The following is an 18615-nucleotide window of genomic DNA, read 5'->3' on the forward strand; positions in this document are numbered from 1 at the left end:
AGCACTTCTAGGGCCACAGCATGGTTTCGAGATACTCACTTGCCCTTGCTGGCCAGGTTATCCAAGCAGGTTTTGATGTAGCTTTTGTAATAATCCACTTGTTCCCCATAAAAAGTAGCTTTGGAGTTCAAGGCACTGTATGTCTGCTGCAGCTTCACAAGCTCTGCCTTTCTTCTCTGACGGTATCTGCGCTGATTTCGGATATCCTACGCCACAGAGAAAGACAGGCAGAGACTTAACAGCCATTCGAGCTCTCCAGTTGCTCAAGCCCAGAGCACAGAGTGTATGAAACACATCATTTGATTTTGCTTCATTCTACAAGCCTGAGCCCTCAGTTCCACTTGCCCCAGTTTAAGTATTACAGCTTCTTCTCTGCGGTGACTCTTTTTTTAATTAACTGCCTCTACATAGCAGCTCATTTGCACCTTTTGTTGCTTTCTCAAACTTCAATGCTGTCCCAGTTGCAATGACTAGAGGAGGTACAGACAGTACGTGATTTAAAGGCAGGTAGCAATTTTTGCTTCAGCTGAGTAGGAAAGGTATCTTACAAATCAAGCATTATAAGCATAGCAGCACACACACTTCCTTATCTTTCTTTGTAGTTGGCCATCTTTAAAAACATACATTCCCTCAATACCTAAACAAAAAATACCACGCGTTCAAGCTTACTTCCATTTTCATTTTTGATACATATTAACAATAGTACAATTTATTCTAATCAGATTTCTAAAGGTGATTTTTTAATTCACTTCACATACATAACATTTCTCAAATAGTTTTCTGGTAAACGTGATAAAAAAATATATTGTCAGTGTAGCAATGTACAACAGCATAAGATTACTTCTGCAAGTTTTTCTCAGCTCATCCCTTTATCATTTAGGTATTCCTGAATCGGTACATTTAAATAAAAATAACGGTTACAATGATGTGAAGTTATGGGCAAAACTTCCTCGTGTGAATAATTTTGTAGAGGCATTACTTAAATTAGTGAAAAGGAGCAGAAAAAAAAAAAAAAATCACACATCAGGACTTCCACTCCAAGCTATAACGCTTTTCCTTAAAGTGCCCGAGACAATGGCAACAGTAATTCGAGAAAACACAAATGTCCTATAAAGGTCTTCCCAAACACCAAGAGGTGGAAACACTGTGGCCAAAGGTAGGCTTTGTGTCTGTAAATTAGCTACTACAAAACTTACTCCTCCTGAAAACTCATGCCAGTTTCACAATGCTGCAAATCATGAGAAAACTCCACTATGAATACCAGGAAACCACTGACCGGCATACCTTTGCGATGTCATTGATTAGTTCCTGGTATTTATTTTTTGCATTCACTGTCCCCAGTTCTGCCAATTTCTTTAGGCCTGTCTTGATTTTATCTTTTTTTTCTTGAAGATTTAAGTTGCCATCTTCCTTTGCAAACACAGACTTCTTCATCTTATCAGGAGCTTTAGCATCACGAATGGCCCGTTTCTGCATAGCTCTTTGATGCTCTGCTTCCTAGAAAATGAAAAATTCAAAGTTCATAAGCAGATGAATTTTAAGGTGATAAAGAATCAGAAACAGATGGTCTGACCTCCAGCATAACATAGGATAGAGTTTTGCTTGGTCATTCCTGTACTGACTCCAATTAATCCACGTTTAATGAACACATTCCATGCATGAGAACCAGCAGATGCCTACATGCCATTGAAAATGGTCTTCCAGAGAAATAGTTTCTAGCAACTCCCAGAGGAGTAAGATTCACACATACAATTTATTTCCGTTATATTCACTCGTCATTATTGTTATACACTGCTCCAACATCAGCAGAGACAGCTTCACTGTGATACATAAAGGCAGATTCCCAAGTACACCCACATATATCTACGTAGACGGCAATTTCCTAGTCTAAAAAGAACACAGGTAACCAACTTCGTACTTGCTCTGAGGTAGCTGGAGTTTCCAAGATTTCAGTCAGCGTCTCCCCTGGTTGGAAGCGGATTACATCAACAATTAAATGTTTCGTGCTGCAAAGAGATCAAGGAGAATAGGATAAAAACCTTTAAACTGAAAGACCTTCAAATAGTGTTCTCTTCTGCAATAGCAGCAACATTACCGATCTACCTAAAGTTAAATTATCACTGGACGCGTGTTTAGGTAGTCATAGGCTAGACCAGACCAGACCCCTGAGAAGCACTTTACTTTTTTGACAGTGTTTTATTAGAAACGGAAAGGTTCACCTATGCAGTGCTTAGGATTTTCTCCTCAGTACCCTCTCAAACAGCAAGGACATTATCCCATATACTCCAAGGCGGCCCCAGTTACCGCCACATGGACCACAGAAGCTGCAACTCCAAGGTCAAAGGTAGAGCAGGTAGCAGCAACAGCTAATTCATGCAGCCAGAAAAAGTCTATAATATTATCCATCCATAAGTGTACTTCAATGCTTTTTAACAGGTATCAAAAAACTCCACAGGGCTGTTTTCTTATGTGTACAGTAACTGAACCAAAGCAGATCCCTGACTCCAATCTGGTGATAGACAGGGTTATTCCTTGATTTCAGCTGTGATTTAATTGCAGCCAGTGCCCACTCTGTGGCAATTCTGTCCTTGAGCCACATGATGAAACCAAATAGCACCTTCAGTGCTTCACAAGTCCGGCTGAAATTATTTCTGGCATCACACAAAGCACATCACACGCACACCTTCCTCATCATCCACAATTCAGATGACTACCCACACGTACTAAATCTTTACTTTTAGAATCAATGCCACGTTCTTCTGGCAGGTAATGACATACTGATGTATCTTTTGAGAAGCCTAGTTAATTTCAAGTTCTTTTCAGAGACAAGATTTTCTTCTGGGAGATCTCTGGTCCATCTAGACCAACTATAAGCTGACCTGAAGAATTCTCAGTTTAACTATCTAGTGTCTGAGCAGGAATGCATCAGAGTGGGTAAATATGCATCTGAATGTCAGGTAGCTGCTCTATACATCTCAGCAACAGGGATTTGCTTAAAACTGGCCAAGAGTCAATATTAGTATAAAGCCTTTTGGAATAAAGAGTCTGGCAATAACAAAATCCCTAACAATCCATTGCTCTCTTTCCATTAGACTAACAACACTTCTATTTCCCAAAAAGGCTATTAGTCTTCATCTATTAAGAGTTAGGTTTCGGGGGCAGTGAGTGCAGAGAGAAGGAGATCGCATCATAAACCAGAAAAGGAGAGCAGCAACAGCAAAAATATCCTAAGGAGGTATTTCCCAGAGACAGGGGAAATAATCTCCCACATTGCTAACAGGATACAGGCATAATCTGCTCAAAGGTTGTGTAAAGAAGCTAGTTCTGCAGGAACTAGCAAACTCAGCAACAGAGTGTTATTCACATATAATAAACATTTAGTTACCCTTAAAATTTCCATATGTCACATGTATTCTACTGAAAACATTTGCACGAGGCATTATATAGGCAAATCCAACTGCTGCTGTCACACTCTCTCACATCTAGAGAGTTTCCTTTTCTGGTAGTTTTCCCCTCCAGAAACATCTAAGACAGACTTCTAAAGAATGACAAACTCAACAGTGACAAAAAACTAACTGGACCAAATATTAATAGCAGCAGCATTGAAAGGACGTGATTACAAGCTCAGTGTATTTGGAGTAAGAGTCCCATGTTTGTTTAAATTACACTTTGATTCTCTTATCTTCACATGCAGATTAACTGTGACAATTCAAGTTCCTCCTACTCTTGAGAAACATACCAGGTAGTTATGCCTCACTTACTTCAACAGAATCGTCCTCGCATCCATCTCTGCATTCTCATCACCAGGAACGTCAAATTTATTAGTGAGTGTGAGAGAAACCTCAATCTTTGCTAGCATTTCCCTGTTGGGGTCATTAACATTGACAGATCCTTCCCCTGCCAAGTAGAAAGAGTTTACAGATTAAACGGTATTCTTTACGTTCTATGACTGCTAGAGCTTTGCCATTTTTTCCATAGGTAACAGACCACAGAAAAACAACACTGTTTTCTATACTGTCAAAAGGACACTTCAAAAGCCAAAACCAACTTTTAAGGACATCATCTTGAATGTTACAGACTTTTTCTTCACAAAACTGCCAGAATGCCCCAGTCAGAAAGGCACCACAAAATCACGAGTTCATACGCCTTTAAGATGTATGTGTATTGCACACTATCTCAGCATCTCACTCCCTACTGGAAGAGTAGCTGACCTGCCAAAAATACTTCATATATAGTTTATAAATAGAAATATGACCATACCTCTATGTACATGTCCTGATTAGAAAGAATTTTCCAAGCTAAGAGCAAAGCTCCTGTTGGTAACTGAGCTTAAACAAAGTAAGCTATCCTGTCAAAAGGAAATTTTCTGGCTCTAATTGTGTCTGAACTTTAATCAGAACAGTTGTTAGGACGCCTCCCCTTCCTGCCCCTCTTTTTTAATGGGCTGCAGAAAGATTGAACTCTGATATATTAACCACATCAATACAAGGCACACAGGAGAAATGAAATGGGGAAGGAAGGTAAGTTCTAGTTAAACCCAAGATCTAGGTTCACTCAGATAACACTTCTTATGTTCTGTTCTTTGCTAGTGCTTGGAAGAAAATGTGCTAACAATTTTTCTCACCAAGCAACATCAAGACAAGCATTTTGCTGCCAAAGCATCCTCTCCAAAAACTGTGGCCCACCCTGACACACTAGATTTCACACTTCAAATAGCTGCAACATAGAAACCAAGGAAGGAGAGACGCTTGTGCAACTTTCCAGTGTTTGTTATATCCTGAAGCAGCAAACCGTGACTCAGTTTTTTAGAAAACTTTCACAGATTAGTAAAGTAAGTTCCTTCTTCCCTCAGTCAGAAGAGGATAAAATTCTTAACGTACAGAAAAAAAAAATGTTAAAGGAGGGGAAAAAAAAGTTATTTGGCAATTTTTTCAATAGTTATATGCCAAAGATCCCTGCAGGAACACATGTCATTTAACACACTTATTCCCCCGCTCTGAAAGGAATGCATGCAGATCTCCAGAAGGGAGGACAGATCTTTGCAAACAAGCTGCGACAGACACACACACACACAGAAACGGCTCCAGTGTAACAGAGCAAAAAAAATATGTCGAAATATCCACCTGTCTTCTAGAAACTTCTGGAGTTGGGTGAGGTGAGGGGCGTGGGGAGGAGAAGAGAAAGAACTACTGTTTTTTAAAGAGTAACAAATTCTGCAGTCAGAGGGAATACACCAGAACAAATTTGCTGCTGCTTTTTAGAGAGCATCCTCCCAAACAACCTGTGATGATTCCTTAGATAGTTTCCTCACTGCACTTGAAATCATTTAAGGTAATATCACATGCTGCTTAAGTACAATAAACCAGACCACCTATTAAGGACTCAATTGTAGGAACCTCTCCAAGATCATCCAGCAGCTCGTGAATTGGATCATTGTGCTCAGGAGCAATTGCATCTTGATGGTCTAAGAGCAACTAGATGAACAGAAAGAACATTTGTTAATTGCACATCCCTTTCTCAACAGTAAAATTACATTACTTTGAGCTGGTATCTTTTAGAAAAAGATCTTATTTCACTGAACTCCAAAGCAGCAATATCAATATTCAAAGCTGTGCCATTATCACATACTCAAATACTTTCAAAAGAAACTTAAAGAGAAGCCACAAGCAAATCAATTAATTCTATAAACCGACAAGCTCTTGCACACTACAATCAAAAGACAACTTTCAGTTTTATAACTAGTAACTTTGCGTTTCAGCCAGAAGCAGCATTTTCTTTGTAAGCACTGCTTATAAGGAGTGCTTACACGAACTGTGACTGACGTATACTTACAGTGTGTGTATTGATGATTTCACCAATAGAAATATAAATAACTGGTTTAGTGAGAGTCACCAAGTCAGAATATTCATCAATATTAAATTTATCCTGCAATTCAGGAACCTCACAGGCAGCCTGGAAAAAACGCCTTCAGAAAAAAGGAGGCAAAAAGAAGAATCAGTACGACTCAGTGTCACGTGGTGTACCAAGAGCATTAACTCCCCACGACAATCCCAAGCATAGTCTCTCTTCTTTAAACTATGGTACATTATGAAAAACCACAGTTTTTCACCTTTAGTTTAACACATCAGAAGTAACCTACTAAATTAGATTACTGATATCAGCCATGTTGACATTGGCTCGTTTTCAGCATTCACAGGACTGGTCTATGGCTCCAGTGACTTCGTTCACACATCCTCCTGCCTTCACTGCAGTAACACCCCTTGCTCCCAGCAATGTCTGGTTTTCTTTCTTCCAAAAGACAAGAGCTATAAGGTGACAATTCTTGAACAAAACCTTACTGCAACTATATGAACAAATAAATGACAACCTGCTTTATTCTTGAGCACCACTGGGTTTTGATGTGGTGCCAGGATTGGGTAGAAGAATGTATGTCCATTCCAGTTGTCCACATCCAAAGTATCACAATAAACATGTGCAAAAGCAACCTTTCTTCTGCAAACTCCCAGGTCAAAATATTTGACTTTGCAACCTCATTAGCATGGAACATATTGTTCATAAATTCCAGGTACATATTTTATCTGCCATTGTCACTGATGCTTATGGCAGTCTGGAATGTAATGTCTTATTTTCAACAGACCATGTATTTGACAGAGATAGAATTTATTATATCTCAAATTTATCATTATCCCATTTTACATGCAATGTTATCCTCTGCCAAACTTCCCAACTTAATTAGCTAAGGTCTTCTACCTGAATTTCTGGTATGACTGCGATAGGTATTCATTAATGATGCTTAGGTGTGCATTGTCTCCCATGAACATCTTATTGGATGCAGCATGCTGCAACATCTTTGCAATGGAACCGAGGTTTCTGCGTTGATCCGTGGTCAGCTGACCTCCAGCTGAAAGATCAATGATGTCAAATGCATCTGGTGCAACAATGGCCGGATTCATGTAGCGATAATAGAGTAAGTTGCCAACAATCTGGGAAAAGTTGAGTAGAGAAGAAACACGTCAAGAAACAATGGTACAGGACCCAATTGAATTTCATTTAAAAGTACTCTGATTGTGCTTTGATAAATAATTTTCTTGTAAGCCAGAGGCCCCTTCCAATATAAAGGTGCTGCTGTATACAAACACATATTAGAATCTACAGTGTGCAAAAAAAAAAAAACAAACAAACAAACAAAAAAAAAAAACCACAAAAAAACCCCACCCAAACCAGTAAGACACAATAAGACAGTCAACACAAACAGGGAAGACTCAGCACTACTAGTCTCAGGACAATACAGCAACAAATATTTCTATGCATAAAGATGTAAAACTTTAACTTATAAAAATGTACACACAAGAGATACTACAAGTTACCAGTGGACTTCTCATAAAAGCATGAGATAATCTATCAGGAGAACTAAACATAATTGAGTTGGTCTAACAGGGGGCAGAACATGGTACAAAGAAACCCAGTAATGCAGTTTCAATATGGAACAACAGCTAATTCTTAGAGAAGCGTGCAGAATTAGCCACCATCTCCAAAAAAGCAAAAAATGGTGTAGAAGCATGGCACACCAAGGAGCTATACTGAGGAAACTACTTTCCGTTCCTTCTCCAAAGTCCTTTTGTCTTTCAGAATAATTCTTCAATAAGCAAGCAACATTTTCAGGCACAGACTCCCAGTTAAAAGTTAGCAAGAGCAACTGAGAAACCATTTAACCCAGAGGTAAGAAAATCAGAAGTACAGAAGATGAATGTCATCTGATGCTTCAAAATCAAATTTACTAAGTCAAACGTGAGCAGCAATAAATGTCAAGGAACCAAAAATAAAGATGTCACATTATCCATATGCTCACATACATACTTTAAAACTGTATTTGGTATTTTGCCAAAAGAAATTCCAGCAACGAAAAGGAATTAACCCAACATGCTGATGTAAAGTGACAGTTTTCACACCGCATGCTCTAGTATTTTCTGGTAGTTCACAGGAATTTGCAGAGGGCCAGGTCACTGAATCTTGGCTTCATCTACTTGCCACGTGACTTAAATGCTTGGAAGAGATTGGAGTCTGAACAAACGGCCGAAAACAGAGAGGGGGGAGAAGAAGAGAAGAAAAAAAAAAAAAAAAAAAAAAAAAAAAAAAGAAGAAAAATCTATCCATTGCCGAGTACCCTCAGAAATCATTAACTGCTTTCAGCAAGGTCACGATTTTGTCAACCGTTTCATGCAAACTGTACTCTCACAGATTATGTCGTGGGATGACACAGTCAAAGCTGTTTACAACCAGTAACAAGAAAACATATCTGCGAAAGAAACTGCATTAATAACTTACAAACTTGGGGGGAGGCAAGGCAGAAGAATAGTATATATTATATGGGTAGCTTTGGTTGCTAAAAAAAAAAAAAAACAAACAAAACAAACAAACAAAAAAAACTATGAGTAGTCATTGAGCACAACTGCACTTTTGCCTTTCATGTGGACAGTTAGTTACATTGTTTCCACGAGGATTAACAAAAACTGCAGTTTTCCACCTAAATTTACAGATGGAAGAAATTAATTCACCTGCATAGAAAGAATCGATGTCTCAGAATGGGAAAGCACAGAACTAGAAGAGAGAAGAAAACAGCATTCAAATTGGTAATTATTTTGTAATGAAGCAGAGGCAGAGAAGTTTAAAGAGACGTTGTCAAGTATTCTAAGACTCAAACTTTGTTTTATTAACAAGCAAAGCATTTATGGACATAAAGGCCTTCACAATTGCCAAAAGCCATAAAACCAAAGAAATGTCAAGGAAAACCCCAAAGCTATACTCATCTGAGAGTGCCTACTATTAGGATCCTTTTCGTTCTCCAGGCCTACTGAAATGCAAAATACAAAACTGACCAGACATCATGGAAAGCGACTCTCTACATGTTGCTGTCAAAATATCCTAGAGTGGTACAGAAAGGGGAATTACGAATATCAGAATTTTGCATACAGACTTTTTAACTTGACATTGTCTCTTTAAGAAAGGAGCAGCTGTCTGTGATCATACCAGCAAAAAAAAGGTTTACTTTCTAGGAGCAAGAGTACCCCAAGTCAAGAAACCTAAAGGACCAAACGCCCAAGATATTAAAAGCAAAGCAGAAGCAACAGGATACCTCCTTCTGAACAATGTATTACATCTCAGGTAATGTATATGAAGCTAACAACGAAAAGTCCAATATGAAACGTTTTCTATCCATAGAACTAAATAAATAAGATTTATATAGGTTTACATGCACTCCTCTGTAGACATACAGTCAACAAAGGAGAAGAATGAGATGTGCTTGCCAGAGCCAATTTGGCTGAAAATTATTTTCAAAGGTGTTCAGATCCTCACCTTCAGAAGCTCATCCTCGCCAGCATCTGGAAACTTCTCATGCAGGGAGTCTTTTAGAACCTTGGCAATGAAACGCATTCCGTAACTTCAAGAGAAAGAAAAGGGGAAGTAAGACTGCTGCAAGCATGAACCCACCAACAACTCCTCAGGGATAATACTCTAGTATACCAGACTCACGGTATTTTGTCCACTGAACTAACAATGGCAGACAGGAACTTGTCTGTCACCGTCCTCATGTTTCTGATTGAGGCATCCAGGCGCATCCTCACTTCATCGTGACTTAGAGCTTGTTCAGGTGTAACATCATATGGCAGTTTGCTATTTGAAAAAGTCAAACAGCTGAAGATGAGTATTCCTCAGGCTAGCATATCTCAGGAATTTCTAGCTCGGCACAGAAACAAGCTTATATTTACTTGGCTGCCAAGAGCTGTGCACTGCCTTCAATTAAACTTCTAGGCACTGGAAGAGGTGAAGACTTCTTGCTTTTACTTCCTCTAGTCTCCCTTGCAATGGCAACCATGAGAAAAAGCCCAGCTAACTCAAAACCGTACCTTTTTTACAGCACACACACAAGCACACTAGACTAAAAAGTGCCATCTGCGTGACATGCAGCAGTACTTCAGGCTGCAAAATAAATTGGTGAAAAAGCAAGCTACACATTTGAATGTTAAGATTATTAAAAGCTTGGACACGAGCCAGAAGCTAGAACAGCATCCAAAAAATCAATGCAACATGCTATTGGTGGGAAGCAGTGCCAAATGAGTAGTTACGTTTTCTCCACCAGCTGAAATTACTGCATAGTATTCCAGTGAAGACAGATGAATTGGATAATTCATAAAAGTGTCTCCTAAATCTCATATAAATGACCTGAACACACATCTCCTGCATTTTTAACACATCCAGAATTCTGAACCAGGCATACAGAAAGACATATAACTGTGGATTGCTTTGAATAAGGAAACTTACTAATCTGTATGGCTTTTGGTTTTTTCACCTTTTTTTTTTTTAGTATGTTAAAAAAACCAAAACCACACTAACACAATAGAAACCGCAAGTTCTAGCATATCACATGCACTGGAAGAAAAAGAAATCAGACTGATACAAAACCATCTAGCACAATCCAATTGTCATCAGTGGTTGATATTAATTAGAAAGACGTTAGGACTAAACTGCAATGTCGTGCTTTTCCTGCAGCAAACGAGGCAAATAGTACCTATGTTTGTACGAGCTACATATGACATGAACAGAGACTGACACAGAACTGACTCCCAAATGCTTTTTCTTACTCTGATTTCTTTTAGGTTAGAGGGCATCTCATAGCTAATTATCAAATCAACATAGGCAAACACCAAAGAGCCGTTCTTCTTTCATCTCCTAATGAGATTCCCATTCAATACCCTCAACACCACCACCAGACTATGATCTTTGGAACTCTCAGATGAAAGCCATCTTGAAGAGATGGAAAAGCTGGTATCAGCTGGACAGATGCATGCAGTGAAGCCAAGGATGGTTTGGAATGATTAACCAAGCAGCACAAAGCACCTGAACAATGTCTAAAAAAACCACAGCAGTAACAGCTCCCATACCTTGCCTCGCCAGTTTGAGACTCCATCTGGTTAACCCAAGACTTGTAAATATCCACCGGATCAGTTTTGATATTGAGTGATTTGTCATCGATGATTTCCTTCACAACCGGTGCCAGGATCTGCCTCAGGGCATTCTGACCACGGGCACCACGGTTGAAACTTACCACCATTTTAATAACAGTAGGATTCCCAGTCACAATTTCATGTATTTGGTCTACTTTTGATCTGAAGAGGAAAAAAAAAAAATCTATATGAAGTATGAGGTACACAAAATTCTGCCAGCTTTAGATAAATTTGTTGGCATAAAACAAATTGTTAAAGAGCATTACCTCCACAAAACAGATGATGGATTTGTACTAAAATCTCAATACACCAATAAACTACAACACTGTATAAGAACAATACTGGAACACTTCTCAAGACAGATAAGGCAAGAAACTTTTGACCTCTGCTTGGGAATTCCAGTGCAACCTGCCAGTAGTCATCCTGACAACAATTAATGCAAATCCAACTATACATTCTATTTGAGGGCACAATTAAAAAATACAAAGGAAACAGAGCATGGTTTATGTAGACAAGAAAAAGAACAGTAGGTTTATTCCCATATTTAAAATAAGAAAACAAGCAATCGACAAGAAAAGCCACTCCTAGTACACTGCTATTCGAAATACGGCAGCAGATATTGAAGCATCTACGTTTCCCTGGACTACTATTCCAAGCACAAATTTAAGTGAGGCGGGCAGGGGGAAAATCTCTTTTAGAAGTTATTTGTTTCAGGGCATACACCATCTTCATGCTTAAAAAGCACTACAAAAAATGCTTAAAGATAGTTTCTCAAAAATCTTGTTGCACGTTCTTCTCCACAGCAAGCTGTGCAGCTCTGCATTGTAAAGAACTGAAGTCACTTAATGCCAAGTTCCTAAGGCCCAATCAATCAAACAAAACATGCCTCAGGACAGGCAAATCCCCTAATACTGATAGTAAACAGCAATGTCAAACAATAAAGCCTCTCCATTTTAGTTTCCTCATCAGCTTTTGGAAATCCAGAGACCTTAGTGTTAGTTCGCTCTCCCTGACTTGTAAAGCCTGAGTTTGCAGTTTGTTGGAGGTATTTAAAACCAGACACCAGAGAATTGAGATTAGACTGATTTTTAAGAAGACTTTGCATCAGATTAAAACTAGCTGTTGTGTTAAGGAGAAAAGTCTTGACTGAAGTAAAAAGACCTCATCCCCAATGGACATACTTGACACTTCCTTTAGACTACATTAAGAACAGACAGAAAATGGGAGGAGGACAACGAAGGGACAGTTTACCATTATCCACATATTAGCATGAGATATAACGCGAAAACTGCCTCAATTTGAGAAACTGCCAAAATTGATGCAGCAGCAAGAATGTGCCATATGCTACCACGTACTTGATCTCTTCCTGCAATGCTGTTTGGAAAAGCCGCAACAACAGGTACTCCTCTCTTTGATTGGATGCATAGTTATACAGTGTGAAGATGACAGAATCCATGAACTTTGTGGATTTGTTTTGAGGCATCTGAAAAATCAGCTTGGCCAAGTAGGTTGGGTTAGTCTACAACAACAAGACAAATTTAGTGTGCATGTCCACACAGGCTAGTGTCACTAAGAACTATGGTGGCTCAAAACTACAGTGCATAAGCAAAGGTTGTGCCAAGACATGTAAGTCTCTATGACAAGAGGTTACCGCGCAGCATTAGAAGCTGCTTACCTGAAGTAAGTAGAACAGATGCTGATAGGCTTCCAACTTTTCTCTTTTCTCTTTGCTCAAAGCTTTCAAACCTCCCCTTTGTTTGTTCAGCATCATCATGTCAGAGAGCTGTTCCTTGTTCTTCTTTGTAAGTTTTTTGCTATGAGAAACAACATCCTGAAAAGAAAGAATACAGAGACAGATTCCGCTCTAAGTATTTGGAAACAGGCAATATTGGAAGACAGTTGCATCTGAGAGCTCGCTTCCCTTGTACATGGAAAGGCAGCGTCAAGGTAAGAGTGGGGCTATTAAAGTGAAGCATTATTTGCTATGGCAGCAATTTATCTAACTGGAAGTACATGTTCTGCTTTGTCCTTGACTTCCTGATTTGTCCAAAAGCCTAGAAGGCTTAGTCACGCTTGGTAGCAATTACTATTGAAGCTGGATGTATCCTGAATGTTTTCCTTTTAAGCTGAGCTTAAAACCTTAAAGCCTTAAACCTTAAACCCTTGTTTCGTACTCAGCTAGCTCACTACCTCCACATACTCCGACAGCAAGGGCACTTTTCACAGCAGGCACAACCCCAAAAGCTGTAACCTCCTTTCAGGATTAATTTCACTACACCCATTGAGATTTTACACTGGGAGGAGCCCTAGTGTCATCCAGGACCAAATGAAAAGCTGATCAGAACTTCAGCTTGAAGAAAAGGCAGTGCCTGTCAGCAAGAGCTTTTTTTTTGGGTAAAATTGATCATGCCAGCCAAGTAATAGAAGAGACCCCCTTTAACCAACAAATACCAAGTGGCATGAGCTGTCTCCTGCCTCCTACATCACTCCCCTTGCTGCAAGCTTGTGGGGCGTCACTTGTTTAACCACAAAGGAGCAACAAAACAGAGTTCTCAAGCCTTCAAACATATAATCTGTTGCATTCACTAGGTCAAGATAGCCTGGTGTTTGTTAGCTTCAGATCTTGTTTATTCTCCTCCTAGTTTTTGTTTCTAGGGATACATACTAAATTAGTGGAACAGAGTAAGAACGTACTGGAAGTAAAGTCTGAGGCAACGTTTTCTGCTGGGCCTGAGCAAGTGGCATCCACAGCCAGGAGCTCTCCACACTATCTACCACATCACTCAGTTCAATCTGCAGTTGGTCTCCCATCAGCACATTTCCTACCTGCAATGTAATTTTGTTTTTCACTAGCAGTCCAATTTTGATGTCCATGAGATTGAGGTCATTTTCCAGTTGCTGATTGGATCGGATCAAGGTTACAACCTCCTCACGCAGTTTCATTAGCTCAAGCTCCTCCTGAAAATCTTGGTCACTCTGGTCAAGCAAGTGGACAAATTTCCGAACCACAGCCATAGGGGGGTTTTCATCATTAACTAAAAATAGGCAAGAAAGCATCAGGACAGGAAATAGAAGTAAATATATGCCTTATCTATGTTTAAGCTGCACATCAAAGAGTAGCCAGAATAAAATTAATACCACCATGTCTAAACAGTTTGACATTTTGAATTTCTTGAGAAAAATCACAAGAGAAGCAAACAGTAAAGAATGAAGTCAGTATCAATCTTGGGTAGTCCACACTGCCAAAGTGAACTGCAAAGCTACGGTTCTATTTTTCATCAGCAAAAGCAATAGCTGGAATCAAGTTCTCCTTCAGCCTCAAAAACTACCTACCCTCCGTACTGCCCTACCAACTCCATCCCAATCGCACCTCAAAACTGTCTTGATGTTACAGATCATCCCTCGCAAACAGACGTTCGAGGCACATCCGTTTTATCCTCTTGTCTATACTTACTGAGGGTTTTGTAGTCCTCTCGTGCTTTGTTTGCTCGGATAAAGGCTTGAATTTTTATAACATCATTTATCTAGGATTTAAAAAAAAAAAAAGAAAGAAAAAAAAATACAAAAACCACCAAACGCTTGACCGCATTCTGGAAAGAGTACGAAAGTCAGGGACCAAATTCATTTAATAAGATGGCCTCTTACGTGGTTTCTGAAATACTGTAGACGATCTCTATAACGTTTTCTGGCTTGATACATCCTGGTCATTGACTGAATCTATAGAAAAGTAACCAAAATATTCAGATAAAAACCTTTCCTACAACATTCACAATCCAACAGATTTACCAAAGAAGTTAGCAGGGAGCCTTCACTACCTTCACCACTTGGTCCTTTTGTGCTCGCAGATAATCCAAACGGATTTGATATGCCTTCCTCTGCTTGTAGCCACGCCACTGGGACTGAAAACAGAAATCAGGCGCACTAACTTTACTTTTCCAATTAAAGAGCAGCAACTACAAATCTGAGGCTTTTTCTGCTCCTCAGCTTCCAACTACCCTTTTGGCTAAATAAAATGCAATATGTGCTTGTCTTATTCAAGAGATATATAGTATGAAGCATTAACTATTTCACCAACCGTAATCATGACAGACTTGAAATTACCCCATGAAGAGCCTGGGCCTTCTGAAGCACAGTTAAGAGACGAAGGATATTGCTAAATAGTCAAGCTGACAGAAACTGTTCTACATGAGGATCAGGCATTAGATGCTGCTGCTGGCGCAAACAGTGATGTAACATTATAAGCCTTCCGAGCAGACTTGCCACTACTGACACTTGGAACAGAGGTTAGGCAAGGGTATGGACTACACTAAAAGTGTTGTCTCCCCACTAAAAGGGAGAGAATGTTATTTTAATGAGCTGGAAATGGTTTTGGGAGTTTTGTTGTGTGGGGTTTGTTTTTTTTAAAATACACAAGCAGAGAGTGTGCTACTTAGGCAGCAACAAACACACATATACTGCTCAAGTAATAAAGCAGTAACAGGGTGCAAAGCATCTATTTCATTTGCACACAGGTCAGTTATAAGTCTGGAGAAAGATGTTTTTCATTGTTCTGTAAATGCACCCAACCTCATGCTGAATTATCCCACCATCTCTTTCAAGTCCTTAATCCTCCAAATCCCTGGACAAATTTGAAGAGAAGAAGAATCTTACTCAGAAATACTGAAAACCATGTTGTTTCTCGTCAATTCATGAGGAATTGTGGCAGTAATTCATCACATGGTATTATCACCATAAAGACATATAACATACTTCATGTTCCCCTATTCCCAAAACACTGAATCTGATACTAAAAGGAAAGGTAAAGCTTCTTCAAATAAGTTTTTCCCTCTCATATTCTCCCCGAGAAGACTTTATTGATTAGATATGATATGGAAAAGTTGGATACGATATGGAAAAGTAAATAATATACCGAAACTCTTTGGGAGACGGAAATGCCTTTAGACAATTTGCAAAATGAGGTGAAAACAATTGTGTGCTGTAACTGTTTGAATTGAAAAAAAATATATATCTGTTAATAAGCTTGTGTATAGAAAACAATTGCATTGCAGAGTAAAAATTTCAAACACCATTAAAGGATATCATTACCTGAATGCAAGTGATTGCTGGAACCTGTTTCTTCAAAAAATTCATTCTTGAGTTGAATTCCTGGCGAACAAGATATCCTCGACAGCAAGCCTGAAGTTTCATAATCAGGTTCTCATTGGCCAGCCACAACTGCTCTCGGTTGTATGCCGCAGTGACTCCAGATATGGTGCTCTGGATTGAAATTATGGTAGGAAGAAGACCAGAAAAAGAGAATGGAGATACAAGAAACAGGATGTTACATCAGCTTTCCATATTGTGCTTACAAGAAACTTCCAAGTTGCCGTTCAATAAACGGCAACACCATGGTCCTGTACCCTTCTACAGACAGGACAAGTTTTTCTAAAATGGGACGAGTTTTGACACATACAATCTGATAATGCTTGGAAAAATAAGCGAGTTACTAAGCTTGTTAACACGACCATGGCATTGAAGCATTCTCTTTTGGAGCTGTGTTAAGGATGGGAATGGTAGGAACATAAACTTTTCAGAAAGAGTATGTGTTATCTACCCTACCTGTATCTCCTCCCGTGACAGCTGCGTCTCATTTTGCACAAATTCCGCTGGTTCATCCCATCCTCCCTCTTTGGTCTGCAGGTTATGATAATAATGATAGCCTCCTCTCACCCAGTGTTTCACCCATTCACTGCCATCGCCTCCTAAGAGCAGAAACTGCAATGTAAGTCTCATAAACAGGCAAGTATCTTCTCTTTCCTGCATACAAGTGTTACAATTAGGAAATTCACACATACAGATGCTCTTTCCTCCAAGCAAGAGAAGGAACGTTTCCACATTCCTAATGACCTCATATGATAGCCGCCTAAACACAACATATTCTACTATTCATTTTTATTTTTTAAATCTTAGTTCATAAAGCATCCACAGTTGTCACCCGTAACACCAGACTTCTCCCAGAGGCTTTGTTACCTCTAGTTTCAACTCCACATGCAATAATCTTGAATTTATTTCACTAACAGTTGGCTACTTGAGCTTCACCTGCTGCCATTTTTCTTCTCTTGACTTCCGACAGCTCTCGCTGGTATGTCTCAGCACATTCTGGAGTGACTCCATATAGCCCAACATCCAGTGAACGCAAGGCACTCAGGGTCTGGCTAACATCACCATGGTCTACTGCTTCATTAATGGCCAGAATTCCTAAGGAGACTTTGATAACACAAGGAAGCAGGTTAACTTGGCATTCAGGGGCTCAGTGACTCACAGCAAACACAGAATGACAGAATAGAGCAAGGCAACATGAACACACACTTGGGGGGGGGTGTGTATACATACAAATATTTAAGTGTCTGTAAATACAAAATATAAATTAAAACAACCAGACAACTTGCAGTATAGAGGCCTCTTCAGTATAGTGTCCAACCACATGTGGCACCGCACCTCACAGCACATAATATGTGTGCTGCAAGTCCCAGTACAGTGCTGATTTACCACCAATACTTCTCAACAACAAACAATGTTTTAGCTCTACTCTGACATTCATTTTGGTTAAGTTAGTTTCTTCTGGCACAGCCAGTCACAACTCAAAAGGGGCCTTTTCAACAACTAGTACCACTCGTTCCTAGTGAAAAAAGTATGGAGTAGTCTGTAAACAAGTAAAAAACCTGACTGGGAAAAGACAGGCGGTAGAGGAAGAGGAAAAATAACACATCATTCCAGGGCTACTCCAGAACTGCAACTCAAATACAGACACTCAGGGAAGCACAGGAATTGCACTGACACAGCACACAAAATACAGTAATTTTCAGCACTAGGTAAGACTACAAAAATGTCTGTTCATACATGGATAACTAAGCTGTCTGAAGATCTTGTGGCAATCCCAAGCACAAATACAGGCTGGGTGGAGAATGGATCGAGAGCAGCCCTGAGGAGAGGGACTTGGGAGTGATGGTGGATGAGAAGCTCAACACGAGCCAACAATGCACCCTTGCAGCCCAGAAGGCCAACCACACCCTGGGCTGCATCAAAAGAGGCATGATCAGCAAGTCAAGGGAAGTGATTCTGCTCCTCTGCTCTGCCGAGACCCTACCTGGAGTACCGCATCCAATTCTGGAGCCCCCAACATAAGAAGGACATGGACCAGTTGGAGCACATCCAGAGGAGGCCACAAAGACGATGAGAGGGCTGGAGCACCTCTCCTGTGAGGACAGGCTGAGAGAGTTGGGGCTGTTCAGCCTGGAGAAGAGGAGGCTCCAGGGAGACCTTAGAGCGGCCTTCCAGTATCTAAAGGGGGCTACAGGAAAGATGGGGAGAGACTCTTCAGTAGGGCCTGTTGTGACAGGACGAGGGGTAATGGTTTTAAAATAGAGGGAGGTAGATTTAGATTGGATATTAAGAAAAAATTTTTTACAATGAGGGTGGTGGAGCACTGGCACAGGTTGCCCAGAGAGGCGGTGGATGCTCCACATCCCTGGAAACATCCCAGGCCAGGTTGGATGGGGCTCTGAGCAACCTGATCTGGTTGAAGATGCCCCTGCTCCTTGCAGGGGGGTTGGACTAGATGACCTTTGAAGGT

At 40.0% G+C, this 18615-nt stretch overlaps 1 protein-coding gene across 1 annotated transcript in view; it reads right to left on the bottom strand.

Moving 5' to 3' along the window:
* Positions 1–18615, bottom strand: part of IQGAP1 (IQ motif containing GTPase activating protein 1) — an 81500-nt gene that overhangs the window by 5510 nt on the left and 57375 nt on the right. Inside the window, exons 17-35 of the mRNA XM_086756915.1 lie at positions 17082–17249; positions 16602–16744; positions 16089–16259; positions 14819–14902; positions 14649–14720; positions 14458–14527; positions 13830–14038; positions 12679–12834; positions 12359–12522; positions 10941–11165; positions 9532–9672; positions 9355–9439; positions 6751–6983; positions 5833–5965; positions 5372–5474; positions 3762–3897; positions 1919–2006; positions 1285–1497; positions 40–206 (exon numbers count right to left, since the gene is read on the bottom strand). Of these exons, the coding sequence (XP_086613041.1) occupies positions 40–206; positions 1285–1497; positions 1919–2006; positions 3762–3897; positions 5372–5474; positions 5833–5965; positions 6751–6983; positions 9355–9439; positions 9532–9672; positions 10941–11165; positions 12359–12522; positions 12679–12834; positions 13830–14038; positions 14458–14527; positions 14649–14720; positions 14819–14902; positions 16089–16259; positions 16602–16744; positions 17082–17249 (2761 nt within the window). The remainder of the gene's footprint in view (positions 1–39; positions 207–1284; positions 1498–1918; positions 2007–3761; positions 3898–5371; positions 5475–5832; positions 5966–6750; positions 6984–9354; positions 9440–9531; positions 9673–10940; positions 11166–12358; positions 12523–12678; positions 12835–13829; positions 14039–14457; positions 14528–14648; positions 14721–14818; positions 14903–16088; positions 16260–16601; positions 16745–17081; positions 17250–18615) is intronic.

The sequence above is a fragment of the Chlamydotis macqueenii genome, chromosome 12, assembly GCF_036417535.1.
Source record: "Chlamydotis macqueenii isolate bChlMac1 chromosome 12, bChlMac1.mat, whole genome shotgun sequence".
Lineage (NCBI taxonomy): Eukaryota > Metazoa > Chordata > Aves > Otidiformes > Otididae > Chlamydotis > Chlamydotis macqueenii.